We start from the raw sequence: 15,396 nt of genomic DNA on the forward strand, positions 1-15,396 counted from the left end.
TAGAGGGATGAGATAGGGAGGGTGGGAGGGAGATGCAAGAGGAAGGAGATAATGGGGATATATGTATATGTATAGCTGATTCACTTTGTTATACAGAAGAAACTAACACACCTTTGTAAAGCAATTATACTCCAATAAAGATGTTAAAATAAATAAATAAAAAATAAATAAATAAAATAAAATAATTTTAAAAAGTAATGAAAATGGAAAAGAAAAAAAAACAAACACAAAGTTATGAATAAGATAAGAAATAGAAGTCCAACAGAGACTTTGGATTCACATCCCATTCAGTTTTCTTATTTTTGTAATAAAATATGTTACTTGGTAGTTATGAAGAGTAAATGTAAAAGGGATGTTAATAACACGTTTTCCATAATTTTTATGAAAATGGATTGTTTCCTTTATTTGTACTGCTGCTTTTTCTTTATCATTATTAAACTGTTGGTAAGGTGGTATATTTAATAAAAAAAGATATTTATGTCATATAGAATGTATTTTTAATTTTTTTTATTTTGTACACTTAATAGATCAATCACATGATTCAATTTTTAAAAAAACAACCAGAAAAATGATGTATTGTTTGGTTCCATGGTAAACCATGCAATTGCAGGAATTTATTCACAGTAGTAGTGATGGATTTATTGAAACTTCCATCCAATTTTCCTAGTCCATACTGTGACGAAACCATTTCAAATTTATGAAATAATTCCTTAAAAAATGATACTTAATTCTTAAACAACTGAGAATAAAAATAATCAACAAAACGTAATATTGGCTCTTTTATTTTTATAACACAGTGGTCTAGAGACCCTTTTAAAAGGAACTGATAATTAAATTGTGTTTAATTTAAAACATGTTAAATCTACTTTCATCAGAGACTCTGAGATATCTCACCTGGCATATTCCATTCAAGGCTGGAGTAACAGCTTTAGAGGACAGGGATAACTCCACCCCAGGAGAGGTCTTGAAAAACTCTGATAGCTCTGGGTCAATCACAGTCATTCCCCCATGTGGAATTTATGTTCCTTTGTTAGTTATCACTTTTTTATTAATCTTACCCCACTTCCTTGCTTGAATGGAAACGGAGCAGTAACTCTCTCAAGTGGAATTGCTTCACATCTCCCTCCCCTTGATTCAGAGTCAGTCTGTGGAATGATACACTCCTTGCTACTTAATGTTTTGCCCTGGCTATTGTTATCCCACTCCTTAAAAAAAAAATCCTTTAAGGCTCATGCTAGGGGAATACACAACTCACTCCCCCCTCGTTGAGATAATTCACTAAGCTACTAAGCACTCCCTCTCATTTACAGGTGATACAGCATTATGACTTTCTTTCCTCCCAGAATTCTTGACCTCAGCCATGTGGCCAATTCATCTTTCTTCTCATGACCTGATTTATCTCACTTTTTCTTATACTTTTGACTTTTCTGTGATCCAAAACTAAACCCTATATTATACTGCTATTTTGAACCACTAAACATCTATGTATCACTTCGTATCAATCCACATAGCACAAATACCTATTACAACTGCATTTTTTTTAAAACTCTGGACTTCTGGTCAGTGTTTGTTTCACTTCCCTCCCATATTTCCCTTGTTGACAATCTGAGACTCTAAAGTCCATTGTTTCCTTGCCTTTATCTCCAGCTGTATCCATAGAGCTGAGCCTGAAATCAAGGTCAACCTTGTCTTTCACCATATGGGACTGAGCTAAAACAACTGAGTGGTCTTAAAGCAGAATACACAGACAGGTAGCTCAGTATCACATTAAACTGGTGATATCCTACTTCAACCAGGAACTCAACTTTGCTCTCAAATCCACCTGTCTTCAGCCAGCTATCAATCCCATTTTAAAAAATGAGTCTGGAATGCCTTACCACTTTCTTTAAACCTTAACCTACATTCTTTGTGATAAATAAGAGCTGCTGACCTTGTCTCAGAAACACAAGCCATATAAGTCCTCAGATGGGAATTTGTCCAACTCCTAACTCTATTTCTTTGAACCCTCGTCAGATTAAAATTATTCTCTCCCTTCTGCCTCTCACACTAAATAAAATGTTTTCCCTATTGAATGCTGATATCTTCACATTTGCCCCCAGATCCCTTACTTTTCAACCTCAAGCTGACAGTAATTACTCTCTATATTTATTCCTCAAATTTTTGCTCACTAGTGGACCCTTGCTACAAGTATTCAAACTTAATCAGATGCTAAAATCTTACATCTTACAAAAATACAACAACCCCTCCAATATAGGTATATTTATCTCATTCTTTCACAATTGCATTTCTCAGGGTAATTGTTTGCATATACACAAATGCTTCCATTTCCTTACAAGCCAGTCCCTCCCCCACTGTTATCAGTCTGATGTGTAGTCTCCCCAGTCCAAAGATGCTGCCTTTCCCAGGAACAACAGTACCCTCTGTGTTGAGAACTTTGAGAAAAACATATTAATCCTCACCTTCCATGCTCAATGCCTCTTCCTTCCAGAACATTCTCTTCCCTTAGAAGAGTCTATACAACCACTTCACAATTGCCCTTCCACCTCTGTGGTTATTCCTTCTTAGTCCCTTTTCAGGTTCCTCTCCTCTACTTAAAAGTTATGTAGTTATATTTTGAAAATCCTCCATGCTCTTTCACTTTTTTTTTTTTTTTGGTTTACACTCTTTCTCTTGGAAATCTTATCCATTTCCATATTTTTGAATGTGATCTATATGTTTTAAAAAATTCCTAATTTTTATCTCTCAGTCAGATTACTCCTCTGAGCTCCAGATCCATACATCCAAATGTCCATTTGGCATCCTCACATGTGGATCAGTAATCTTTTTTTCCCCATATGCAGAGCCAGGCACCCATCATGTTTAAAATTAGAAAGGATCTTTTGGTAAGATAACTTAAGTCTTATTAAATGTAAGGCACAATCAATATAATCAGAGACAAAGATTTGCAAGAAAAGATATTTGATTGTTTTTGGATACGCTGTCCAAAGGTCCAGATCAATGATACTTTGCTGCCTATATCACCCATTTCCTGTCCTATCTCAGATTCTGGTACATTGCTTTCCTTCTACCCAATATTTGAACCAGATGGATCTGATGAGGACTAACAACAGTCCTCACAAGTCAAGTCCCAGGAGGAAGTGTGAACTTGAGCACTGCGAGAAGGAAGGTAAGAAGAACCAAGGACAGGTGGTGAGATGAAATTATATGAGCTGAAGAGTCAAATTGCACTTACCCCTGAAGCTCAGGGGTAGATGTGGAGCATATCACAAGTTTGTGAAGAGACTACAGACTGGTGCCACTTCACAGGAATAAATGATCCCAGATTTTCCACTCCTGAACTCATCATTGTGAGGCATTTCTATGATAGATTACATTATCAAATGTAAATCAAACCAACCTCTTCTTCTGTGTGGGCTACTGCAATGGCTCCAGAATCTCTTGTTTTCTTTCAGTCTTTTCTCTAAACAGTAGTGGGATTTGCAAATGCAAAATATATCATGTCTTTCCAAATGGATACCCTTTGATAATCAATGATTTTTTTTTAGTGTAAAATCCAAAAACCCTACAGGGCTTTGAATGACCTACATGGACTAGCTCCTGCCTTGCTCTCCAGACTCATCTATTTCCTCCATCCCCAGGTTCCCCTGGTTGCTTCTGCCATTTATGCCATGTTCTCTGCATGGACCACTATTTCCATTCTTATCCTTCTCATCCTGGAACTGTAGGTTAAAGTGCTACATAAACATAGAATGCTTTGCTATTGATGTTAAATGCTAAATGATGCTAAATGAATGCTAAATGATGATTTAGACCTTATTGTTCTATATTAATGTATAAGCTTACACTTTATTTCATAGCAATCATCACAAATATAAAGAAATCAATTATTCCTTTGATGACTCATTACGTATTTCTCTCTCCCTCAAGACTATAGGCTCCCTTAAGGCAAAGTCTTCCCTGGCCTTTTCCTGAGTAACCCAGACTGCCGCAAGGAGATTGGCATATATCAAGGGACTGAAAATATTTGTGGAATTAGTGAATATAATAGTGGGCAGGATTAGTAGAGGTCTTCTAAATACTGATTGACTTAAAATATAATAGTGTTTTAAGCCTTTTAACATAGAGACTTTGACTCCTAGAGCTCACAAGAACATATAATACTTTGGACTTTTCTTTCCCTTTACTTTCTTTCCCTTCTCTTCCCTCTTCTTCCCTTCCCTTCTCTCTTCCTCCCTCCCTTCCTTCCTTTCTTCCTTCCCTTCTTTCTTTTGTCTTTTTCCCTCTCTTTCTCCTTACACCAGTTACTTCCCCTCCACCTATCTTCTCTCCCTCTCCCCCTTCCTTCTTTCTTTTCTTTCTTAGAAATGACAAAAAAAACCAAACAAACCCTCCAATTGACTATACTAAATCTTTGGCACTTCAAAAATCCTTCTTTGTTTTTTCCTGTAACTAAAAGATAATTCTGGTCAACACATATTTCACTTATCTTTTCTTTTTTTCATTCATTCATTCCACAGATATTTAACAAGCACTGAGAGCACTAGGAATTGAGTCTACAAGACAAGTCTCCTAACAGTACTTAAAAGATGTATAATTTTCTGTACATAGGCTTTATGAACTCAAGAGTAATCCTTTCATCGAATCTGAAAATATTGTGTATGTAAACATCATGCCCTGGAATTATAAAGTCAGATTCCCATCAGAAGATGAAAGTGTCCAGGACAAAGTTGTCTCCAAAATGTTTTGATAGAGGCAATTTATCTTCTGAGCAGTTGTTGGCAAGGGTCCATAAAGAAGCTGTTTTATTATGGCTTGTGGAATTTAAAGTAATGTCAGTGATGGCATTCAGGTTTGAAGGCTCTGAACCTGCCCCTCACTTATCCCTGAACTTAATCCACTCTGTATTCTGTGTGTTGATTTTCTTTATGCAATAAAGAAACCTGCCTTCAATCTTACTCCATAGATGCCACAAGTCCTTCTCACAACTTTTCTAACAGCGTCTTTGAAGTCTTTGATTCTCAAGCTGTAGATAACAGGGTTCAGCAGTGGGGTGACCACAGGATAGAACACAGAAGTAATCTTGTTGATTTCTGGTGACAGGTGGGGATTGGGGCAAACATACATGGAGACCGTGGTTCCACAGTAGATAGTGACAACAGCCAAATGGGAGCCACATGGGGCAAAGGTCTTCACTCGGCCAGAGGCTGAAGGAATTCTCAATATGGAGGACACAATAAAAACATAGGACACAAGTGTAAGAAAAAAGCAAATGCGCAGCACAGCAGTTGACAGGGTAAAGATGACCATCTCAGTGATATAAACATTGGAACATGAGGGCTGCATGAGGGGAAGGAGGTCACAGAAGAAATGATTGATCTGGTTGGGCCCACAAAAATCCAACTTGGAAATCATCAAGGAGGGCAGGAATCCTGTGCTGATCCCTGTCAACCAGGAGATTGCCACCAACTTGGTGCAGATCTCAGGACTCATCAGGGAAGAGTAGCGCAGTGGGCTACAGATGGCCAGATACCAGTCATAGGCCATCATGGCCGGAAGAAAGCACTTGGTAGCCCCGAAGAACACAAAGAAGTAGAGCTGTGCTATACAGTCAGGGAAGGAGATGGCTTGGCCCTGGGAGAGCAGGTTGGCTAGGAGAAGGGGCACAATTGTGGATGTATACCAGATCTCCAGAAAGGAGAGGTGTTTGAGGAATGTGTACCTAGGTGAGTGCAGTCACGGGTCCTGGCTCACCACTGTAATAATGACAATATTCCCTGTGACTGTGAGGAAGTAGATGGACAAGAAAATGGCAAAGAGCAACGTCCACCACTCAAGAACATTCTGGAATCCTAGCAGCTGGAACTCAGTAACAATGGACACATTTTGGGACTCCATTGCCTGTAGAGGAGAAAAACATTCTGGAAAATCACTGTACATAAGGCATAAAAATATAACTAATGATGTTTGGAACTTCAGAGACTAATTTTTTTAAATTAGTTCAGATCTTTGTGTACTGCATTTTAGAGGAGCAAATGTATAATTTCAACTTGTTTTTAAAAAATACATTTTGATATCAGAAGCTGAATATGGATATTAGGTTTTGGAAAGAACTTCAGCAAATTCCATTTGTTGGATTCTCTGAACTCCACAAGTGGTCTCAGGTCCAAAGACAGAGGCCAAAAAGAACTCTGATCGAAAGCAAACTTAGAAACCAACAATAACAACAAAGTTTAAAAAAAAGTCAAGCACATAAGGAAGCAAATACCTTCGTTTTCTCATAATTGGCTTCCTTGAAAAAGAAGTCAGACGCAGCATAAATCCTAAGATATCTTGGGAAAGTTTATTCATTCTCCCCTCAAACAATATTTAAGGATAACCTGCTCTTTGCGTGCATGTGTTTGCATGTGCATGTGTGTGAAGCCCTGTGCTGAGATAACCTGTACCTCCGTCGTTGTACTTTCTTGCCCAGTTAAATACCATGCTCAGCCATTGTAATCACTCCTTCCTGTATACATTCAACAATAAATCTTTCCTTTGCTTTCATATAATTCATTGTCAAACCCAGTTCTGGTTAGTCAACATCCATCTGCCGTACATGAACTTCCATACAGTAAAGGAGGTGACAGACAACAATGTACCATTTTAAAATTCACAACCAGTAAATTCCAATGTGTCCTTATTGCTTGGAGCAACCATTCTACATTTCCTTCATCTAATCACTTTCCATTCTTCTCAATGATTGTTTCATAATGTTCTTCTCATTTCAAACTTCCAACACTTCCTTGCTGTGTATCTATACCCTCAGCAAAATACCTATTTTACTATTAAACAACAACAACAAATCCAGAAAAACAAAACAGAAATCCTCCAATGGGAATATCCAGACCCTCAGGCTACTAATATCCCCAACTACCTACCGTTAGTTCCTGTGCATCTGTTTGTCCAGGTTAAGCGAAATCCCTCCACACGTGCTTCTGGTGTTACACCTTCTCACATAGTTGAAGGTATTGCAGGTACTACACCCTCCTATGCCCCTGAATAAATAATGGCCCCCAGCATGTCAACAGGCTGGTTCTCTCCCTTTTAAAATGACAGAACAGACGAAAAAAAAGGTCTTGTTGTTATTCTCTTCTCCTGCATTTTTCTGCTCATTTTTACTCCTTCCCTTCTTGAAAGTGTTGTCTCTCCTAGCTACCTGTATTCCCACTTGAATCCACTGAATTATGTTTTCCCTCTCCACTACACCAAAATCATTCTGCTGGACCATTGCCTTTCAATCATCCATCCTCGTTCCTAATCGTCCTGATTTGTTGTCAGCATTGCACAGTTGATTCCTCCCTCTTCCTGGATCTACTCTTGTCAATCAACGTGCACGACTACAGCTCTTTGAGTTCAACTGCAGGCTTGTCTTTTCACATTTTATCCATTTCTTCTTCTAGCAGCTCTGCATCCTCCAACCTGCATATGTATGACCTCAGGGCTGAATACCTCTCAATCTACCTCACTTCCCTCATGGTTTCATGCAGTCTTTTGACTTTAAATGTCATCACTTGGCTTTCAACACCCTAAAGTGTGAATCAAGCTTGAATATGACTCATGTAAACAACCGCCCTATTTGAAATGCATACTGACACATTTAGTCAGCATCTGAAACAACACAAACTATCCTGCATTCCTGCCTCACCCACCAGCCTTCCCTTAGCAAGTCTCCTCCCATCTCTTTGGGTCCCTCCATTCTCCCACTTGCTCAGGCCAGAAACCTGGAATTTGATTCTTGTTTCTCTCACACCCAGTATCTGATTTCTTACTCAAATTGCCTGGCTCCACCTGAAAATATATCCAGAAGCTGATCACCATTTAACAACAACATTGCATCCTCCCTGGAAAAAAAAAAAAGTTCCAACTCCTCTCACCTGGATTGTTCAGTAGTCTCCTTGCAGCCCCTCCACATCCATCTGCCCTTCTTCTGTAAATACTCAGTAAAGCAGCCAGAGTGAAACTTTTAGAACAGAGCATGCCATTCCTCTGCTTAAAGCCCACTGCAACACCCAGCTTACACAGGGAATATAAATGTACTGTGAAATCTTCCTGATAAGTAAATAAAACAATGTGGCCAAACAATCAGCTTCTTTTTATGTCACAAATCCACTGTTCTGCTAATTCATTGTTTTTATTTTAGTTCTCTATTTTTGCTATGTTCTGTTTTCTCCTCTTGTACTCGGGTAAAATCACTAGGAATCTTATCTTCATTTGACAATGAAAAATTCAGATAGAGTAAAAATGGTATTTTAACAAAATCTATGCATTTGTTACCAGGAACACATTAAAGGATTTGTCGTATATATATATATATGTATATATATATATATATATACACTGAACTGTATGGTATGTAATTTCTTAAAGCTTCAGAAAGGGAAACATTGCCAAAGCCTTCACAGTTTACCAGGCCCTACTTATTGTCTCCATGCACTGCCTCTCCAATCTCTTTCTCTACGTTCCTCCTTGCTCATTCTGCTCCAGACACTCTGTCTTCCTTAGTATTGTTCAAGCTACACAGGTCTTGCCTCCTTTTCTATTCAACACAACCCAGTTTCCTGGGATATTGTCCCTGCACATTTCTAAATGGTTCATATATCATGTTCTTCCATTCTGCTCAGATACCTTCTCCATGATGCCTTCCCTGACTACTCTACCATCATTCTGGGAGCCTATGACATCAATTCAAGATAAATGTGTTGTGTGTATCTTGGTTCAAAGACAGAATATTCCAACAGTTCTGACTTGAAGCCATTGAATGAACAACTAAAGGATACTAGAAAACTATTATTTAATAATAAAGATTGGGCTTCCCTGGTGGTGCAGTGGGTGGGAATCTGCCTGCCAATGCAGGGGACACGGGTTCAATCCCTGGCCCGGGAAGATTCCCACATGCCGTGGACCAACTAAGCCCGTGTGCCACAACTACTGAGTCTGCACTCTAAAGCCCGTGCTCTGCAACAAGAGAAGCCATGACAGTGAGAAGCCTGCACACCACTCGCTGCAACTAGAGAAAGCCCGCGCACAGAACAAAGACCCAACACAGCCAAAAATAAAAACAAATAAATAAACAAATTTATTAAAAAAAAAATAGTAATAATAAAGATTGATTGATCCTTTAAGCTCAAAGTAATTAAGGTAATTCTAGCATTTGGAAATAATCAGTATTTAATTATTTCAATAGGTGGTGAGTTCCTCATTACGGAAAGTATTTAAGCAAAGAAAAGTTCAGTTTCCTTGCGCACTTGAATTGCATTGTGGGAGGGATTCTGATTGATTGTTTTGTTGATTGATTGATTTGTTCAGAAAGAGAGATATGATGGAAGATTTCCTGAGACACAGCAATGCTCACAAATTCTCTTAGTAAAGTCACAAAGCCATTTTGGAAAATGATCCTTTTTTGCCTGCCTTTCTCTCATTTTTTGGTATGTATATTACCATGGGACTCAATTTAAAATAAACAATGAATAGATTTTTTTAAAAAATTAAACATGGAGAACAATAAGGACCTAGTTTAGGAGCCCACAGGGAAAGCAAAACAGCATTGTATCATGAGACTAAGTTTACAAGGCATTTGGCCCAATTTCCTAGTCATCTAAAATCTCTCCTATAATGCACATTCAAGTGCACAAGGAAACCAAACTCTACTAATCACCATTCTTTGCTTAAATACTTTCAGAAATAAGAAACTCACCTAATGAAATACTGATTCTTTACTAATTATTTCCAAGTGGTAGAATTACCTTAATTACATTGAGCTAAAAAAAAAATTCTGATTCCTAAAATGCTGTGCTGAGTTTACTTCAGTACTAGAATAACCAGTGTAACCTCAGATCTAATGCTGTAGCTTTATTACGCAAATTATATACATATGAAATTATGTGAAAATAAATATAATCAAGAATGTTATTGTCCTTATATGCAGTCTTTCCTAGAGTCAACTAAATGGACTTTGGCATCTCAAGATTTCTTTTTTGGTTACTTTTTAGCAATTACAGTTTTAGATGCTAAACAATTTAGGCAAGATAATTTAATTTGTCTCCAAGTAAATAGAGCATCAGCAAAGGCTAAAATTGCCTTGTTAATGAGGAATAATTTTTAGAATTCAATATCCTCACCCACAACAACCAAAATAACAAAATTTGTGTCATCAACGCTAAAACACACACCATTTGGACTTCCTTCTGAGACACTTTGAGCCTCTCCACGTGAACCTCCCCTACCTGTCAGTCTCCCCAGCATGAAGAGCCCTAAATCATGGATCCAGGATCTGCCTTGCTCTCTTGTAACCCAAATGCGGACTGTGCTTTTTTCTTGAGAGCAGGAATTTGCCATCTTTTGCTGGAGTTGGATGCTGCGTAAAGCAGACTTCTCCTTTCAGTAACTCTGTGTTCTTGAGGACTTGGCTCTTCCGAGAATCCTGTTCCCCAGACATTCTTCTGTAATTTGCCAATCAAATTAGTAAACAACTCTTCTGAGATTCAACTCTTCCCACTGAGGCTTAGATGTCGGTAACACTCGGGATAGATGCAATTCTTACATCCTTTTGGAAGTATGATTTTAAAATTTAACTTAAGATCAGTCCCAATGATATTTAACTAAAAATTAAATCAAATTAAAAAGTGTCTTTTTTAAATCTAGCAAGCATGTAATTAGTGTGAGTGGCTACCCTGAGGACTGAATGTACGACAGCTGTTTTTTGTTGAATGGCATTTCTCCAAAAAGCTTTAATTACAGGTGAGACTAAATTTTTAAAAATCATGACTGCAAATTCATTCATTCATTCAATTAAAGCAATCTGTACCCAAGCTCATTCTGAGTGTTAATCTGTCGATCTAACACAAAAATGCAATTTGAGAATTAGGAGATGAATTGGAAAAGAAAAAGTTCTTAACCCATCCATAATACAGCAGGATTAAAAAAAAAAAAATTCAAGTGTATGTAAGTCTGTCTAATTAAGACCAAATTTATTAATATTTCTAGTTAAATGAAATTTGTATCTTTTAATTTAAAATAAAATATTAAACGATTGAACAAATTAAAAAACAAGTTAAAATTGCATTTATTTTGGATAGTTTATGATGATGCATTTAGTCAGCACATATGCATTTAGCACCTACTATGTGCTTGGGGGCTCGTCCATGCATTGGGATTCACCAGTGAATCACACAAACACTATAGCCTGATGAGGTAGGCTGACATAATTCCTTATTTATTGATGTTTGATTTAATTAATATAATTAAAAATATATTCAAAATAATATGATTTCAAAATAATATGATTCATGTATATATATATTTTTAGGAAACTTGGAGAAGAAAATACAGACAAAAATATATCTTTTAAAATGTCTGTTGTACTGTCTCCCAGAATTAAACGTCTCATATCTTACCTTCCAAACTTTTTTGTGTGTGTCCCACACGTGAGGTAGTATAACTGCATTACTACTTATAGCTTATATCTTGGCATATGTGCACGTAATTTTTTTAGCCTGTATCTTGCCCTTTTTTTGCAGATAATTTTACACAGCTAATTTGCATCATAGGTCTTTTCTCGTGCTGTTGAATTTTGGAAGAATAATTAAATACCATTTATGGACTGCATGATAGTGCACTCTTTGGGGTGGGGTTTTTATATCTGATCCCAAATCCAGATCTTGTAATTCCTATATGTTTGCAGAAAGAATATGAGAGCCCTGATAGGGCCTGCAGAGCACACCAGAAGCATCACTGAACGCAAGACCTAGAACTAGAGGTAAGACAGGGCCCATTTCTACAACCCTGCATTTGCTCACATCTCGAATTTCTCACGTTTAATATATGGATGTGGTTTACAACAGCTCCTTCAGAGAGTGTTACAAATCTCACAGAGGACCTTGCATGTATTAATTTATTCCAGAAGCTATAGTGGCCCCTTACTCTACGCAGGCCCAGAGTGAAGGTACTTTGGAGTAAAAATTTGAATAAGACAACATTCTTGTCCTTGAACCCATCAAATCACTTAAAAAATTCTTAACGTAAATTCATTTTGAATATAACATTACTGAATAAATCTACTTTTATTAACATGTACATGTGCTGATTGGAGCTCATATGCGTGGGAAACAGGCCAAGGGCCAGCATTTTTCCTACTGCACTGATCAGTGTCGTAGAGACCTTCAGTGATCGCTCACAGTCACAAGGAGCCTTCTGTGCCCCCAACTTTCTCTGAATCCCCTCCATAGAAGCACAGAGGTACACTGGATGTGGGCACCCCTTACATAGCCAGTGAAAGCTGAAACTGTGTCTACAGAGGACATTAGACAACCTTAAGCTCAGTGAATTATCAATATAGCCTCAGGGGAAAAGGAACAATAAAAATGCAGGATACAACTGCTGAAATGAAAACCAACAGATAATGGAATACTACTCAGCCATAAAAAAAGAATGAAATAATGCCATTTACAGCAACATGGATGGACCTAGAAATTATCAGGCTAAGTAAGTCAGACAGAGAAAAACACATACCATATGATATCACTTATACGTAGAATCTAAAACATGATACAAATGAACTTATTTACAAAACAGAGAGAGACTCACAGACATAGATAAACTTACGGTTATCCAAGGGGAAAGATGGAAAAAATTAGGAGTTTGGGGTTGGCAGATACAAACTACTATATATAAAATAGATAAACAATGTCTTACTGTACAGCACAGGGAACTATATTCAATATCCCATAATAAACCATAATGGAAATAATATTAAAAAGAATACATATGTATATACATATACATATATAGACACACATATGTATGTATAACTGAATCACTTTGCTGTACACCAGAAACTAACACAGCACTGAAAATCAACCATACTTCAATTAAAAAACAATAAAAAAGAGGAAAAACTGAGAAAAAAAACAACAACCAATAGAGATCCTTTTAAAAACCACAAGCAGGAAGGAAAGTGCTGTGTCAGTTGCTTTCGAGGTTTGTGCTGGCTGTTTTTTTGTTGTTTTCATTACAGAGTGGGCTGAGCTTGGGGCTAGGAGATTATAAATTCCCAAAGCTGAGGCAAAGGTGTGGTCAAGAGATCTGAGAACCTTGTTGAAAAAGACTCAGGCTAGGAAAGAAAATAAGGATGTCCTGGAGAGATGGTTCAGGAGCCCAAAGCCACCATGTCAAAGTAGTTAGGAAAGGTGAGCAGGGAGGAATGGTCAGAGGAGGAGAATCCTGTATTGTCAGAGAAGGCAGAACACACATGAAGTGGAGTATTAGAGAAGGATGATGGCAAGGGGTGAGGATATTAACTAAAAGATTTAGAACTATGCAATCTGCCAATGAATCAGAGAAAGGAGTCAGGGTAAGGATCCAGGAGTGGGTGCACCAAAATGTGATCATATCAGCACAAAGATGTGTTTTACTCACCGCAGAAGAATGATCATGAGAAAACACAAATTTAATTTAAACCAATCCTATTAAACAAGAAAGTGCTCAGGAAGGCATTTCACATAGCATTTGTAAATACAGTGACATCTACTTATAATCCAGTCCACTACTTACCTGCACAAATGGGCTGTAAGGAAAATTTGTTTTTTTAAGAACAATGGTACAGAGGTCATTCCTAGCCTCCCAATGCTAGAAGCAAAACCGAGCTTAAATTCAGTGACCCTAGAACCAGTCAGGGAAGAAGTGCCATCTGATGTCAGCTCACCCACTCCATCTCACCCTCCTGAAAACCACTTTGACCCCCACATCCAAGGTCAGTGACCTTCCCTTAGCCTTTTAGGCACTAGGAAATCTGCATTCAAGTGAGCTGAGCTATTAATTGCTCCATACATTTGAGCAATATGTTGCTTTATTATGTCTCCAAATAACACAGAAATGTGTTCTAGCATCTTCGAGAGTCACAGCAATATAAGTCAAAATCATATATGTAAAATGTAGAAAAATATGGATCTCACATTTGACATAATATAGTCACTGAAATTTTATCCTCTATTAGCTTCTAGGATAAACTGTACTGATTCTGTTCATTCATTCCCACACTCATTTATTCAACCAGTATTCATTGGGTGTCTTATGTGTCAGTTACTCTTCAAGTTACTAGGGATATAATATTGACGAAAATAGAAAAAAAAAGTCTCCTGCTTACATTCTAATTATCCATTTATTTTGCTATTTCTTCTCTTTTTCTTTAATTAAATAGAAATACTTACTACATGCCAGAACCTGTATCAAATGTGTGACATCTATTAGCTTATTCAATCCTCTGAACAGCCCTGTAGGAGTGGCACTAACAATGTCCTCATATTTTAAAGGAAGTTTGGTACAGAAACTTGTCTAAAGCCCCTTATCTAGCAAGTGGCACAGTCTTCAGCCTGGGACCAGGGTCTGCTTTTCTACTGTTGAGACTTTTGCCCTTTTCCTTTCTTTTCTAAATTCACATCTTTGATGTTCTGCTCATAACTAACTGCCTCTTCTTGTTCTCAAAGAATCTCTCTGTTTTAATTATCCACCTAATCTTTAAGTAGACAGCTTCAAAACCGTTTAGACCCTGCCCTCCACCAAAGCTCCAGGCCAAGCCCTGGGCCTTAGAATAAGGACCCACAAACCACACAGGAGCTGCAAGGACCTGAGTCATCTGTCCCTGTCTCTCACTGGGACCTTATCTACTGCCACTCATCCTCACCTTGCACACATACCAGCCTGCCTGGTTGCCTCGTGTCCTGGGGCGCATCCTGCTCCCTCCAGCAGCAGTTCATCTTGTGTACCCTGTGCCCTCCGACTGTTCTGCTTGATATGCTTCCTATGCTCAGCCCGTAGTCACCCTTCAATTATTAACTCAGAGACTCCCAAGGGCCAAACTCCACCCCCACAGGCTAGTTCAAAGCCCGGTTATATTCTTGCAGCCCTGGTGAGTGTCCTTTCCCCCAGGTATTAGTTTATACTTGAATGAGTCCTCCTGATGCATCTTGAGGTTCCCTTGAGAGCTGGGTCATTTGTCTTTTGCTTACCCTTGTGTCCGAGACTTGCAGTTTGTGCTGAGGAACACATATGGAAGGACTGAAGGATTTGCTACAGGCATGCCATGGCCCATTATTGCTTCAAACTCAACAAAATGAAAATTACATTTTGTGCAGATGACAGACACTTTCCACATTTGTCTACTTTCTGGCTGACCTAATGACCTCACCATATTCATCCCAAGTAGGGATCACATCCTTTCTGTCAAATCATCTCTCTTCTTCTGTATCTTTCTCAGCCTTTGCCACCTCACAGGTGCCACATATGCTTGAATTATTTCTTATAACCAATGCCTTAACCTACAGCTTTGCCACCTCCAAGATATGCTTTGCAACAGTCACAACA

At 38.1% G+C, this 15,396-nt stretch overlaps 1 protein-coding gene across 1 annotated transcript; it reads right to left on the reverse strand.

Moving 5' to 3' along the window:
- Nucleotides 1-3,045: 3,045 nt before the first annotated feature.
- On the reverse strand, nt 3,046-8,366 carry OR11L1 (olfactory receptor family 11 subfamily L member 1). The gene is given in 2 exon segments (XM_082457778.1): nt 3,046-5,733; nt 5,737-8,366. Coding segments are annotated over 2 exon segments (1,011 nt in total). The 5' UTR covers nt 5,938-8,366; the 3' UTR covers nt 3,046-4,923.
- Between the last annotated feature and the right edge of the window lie 7,030 nt (nt 8,367-15,396).

Source organism: Balaenoptera physalus, assembly GCF_965194825.1.
Source record: "Balaenoptera physalus genome assembly, chromosome: 3".
NCBI classification, from domain to species: domain Eukaryota; kingdom Metazoa; phylum Chordata; class Mammalia; order Artiodactyla; family Balaenopteridae; genus Balaenoptera; species Balaenoptera physalus.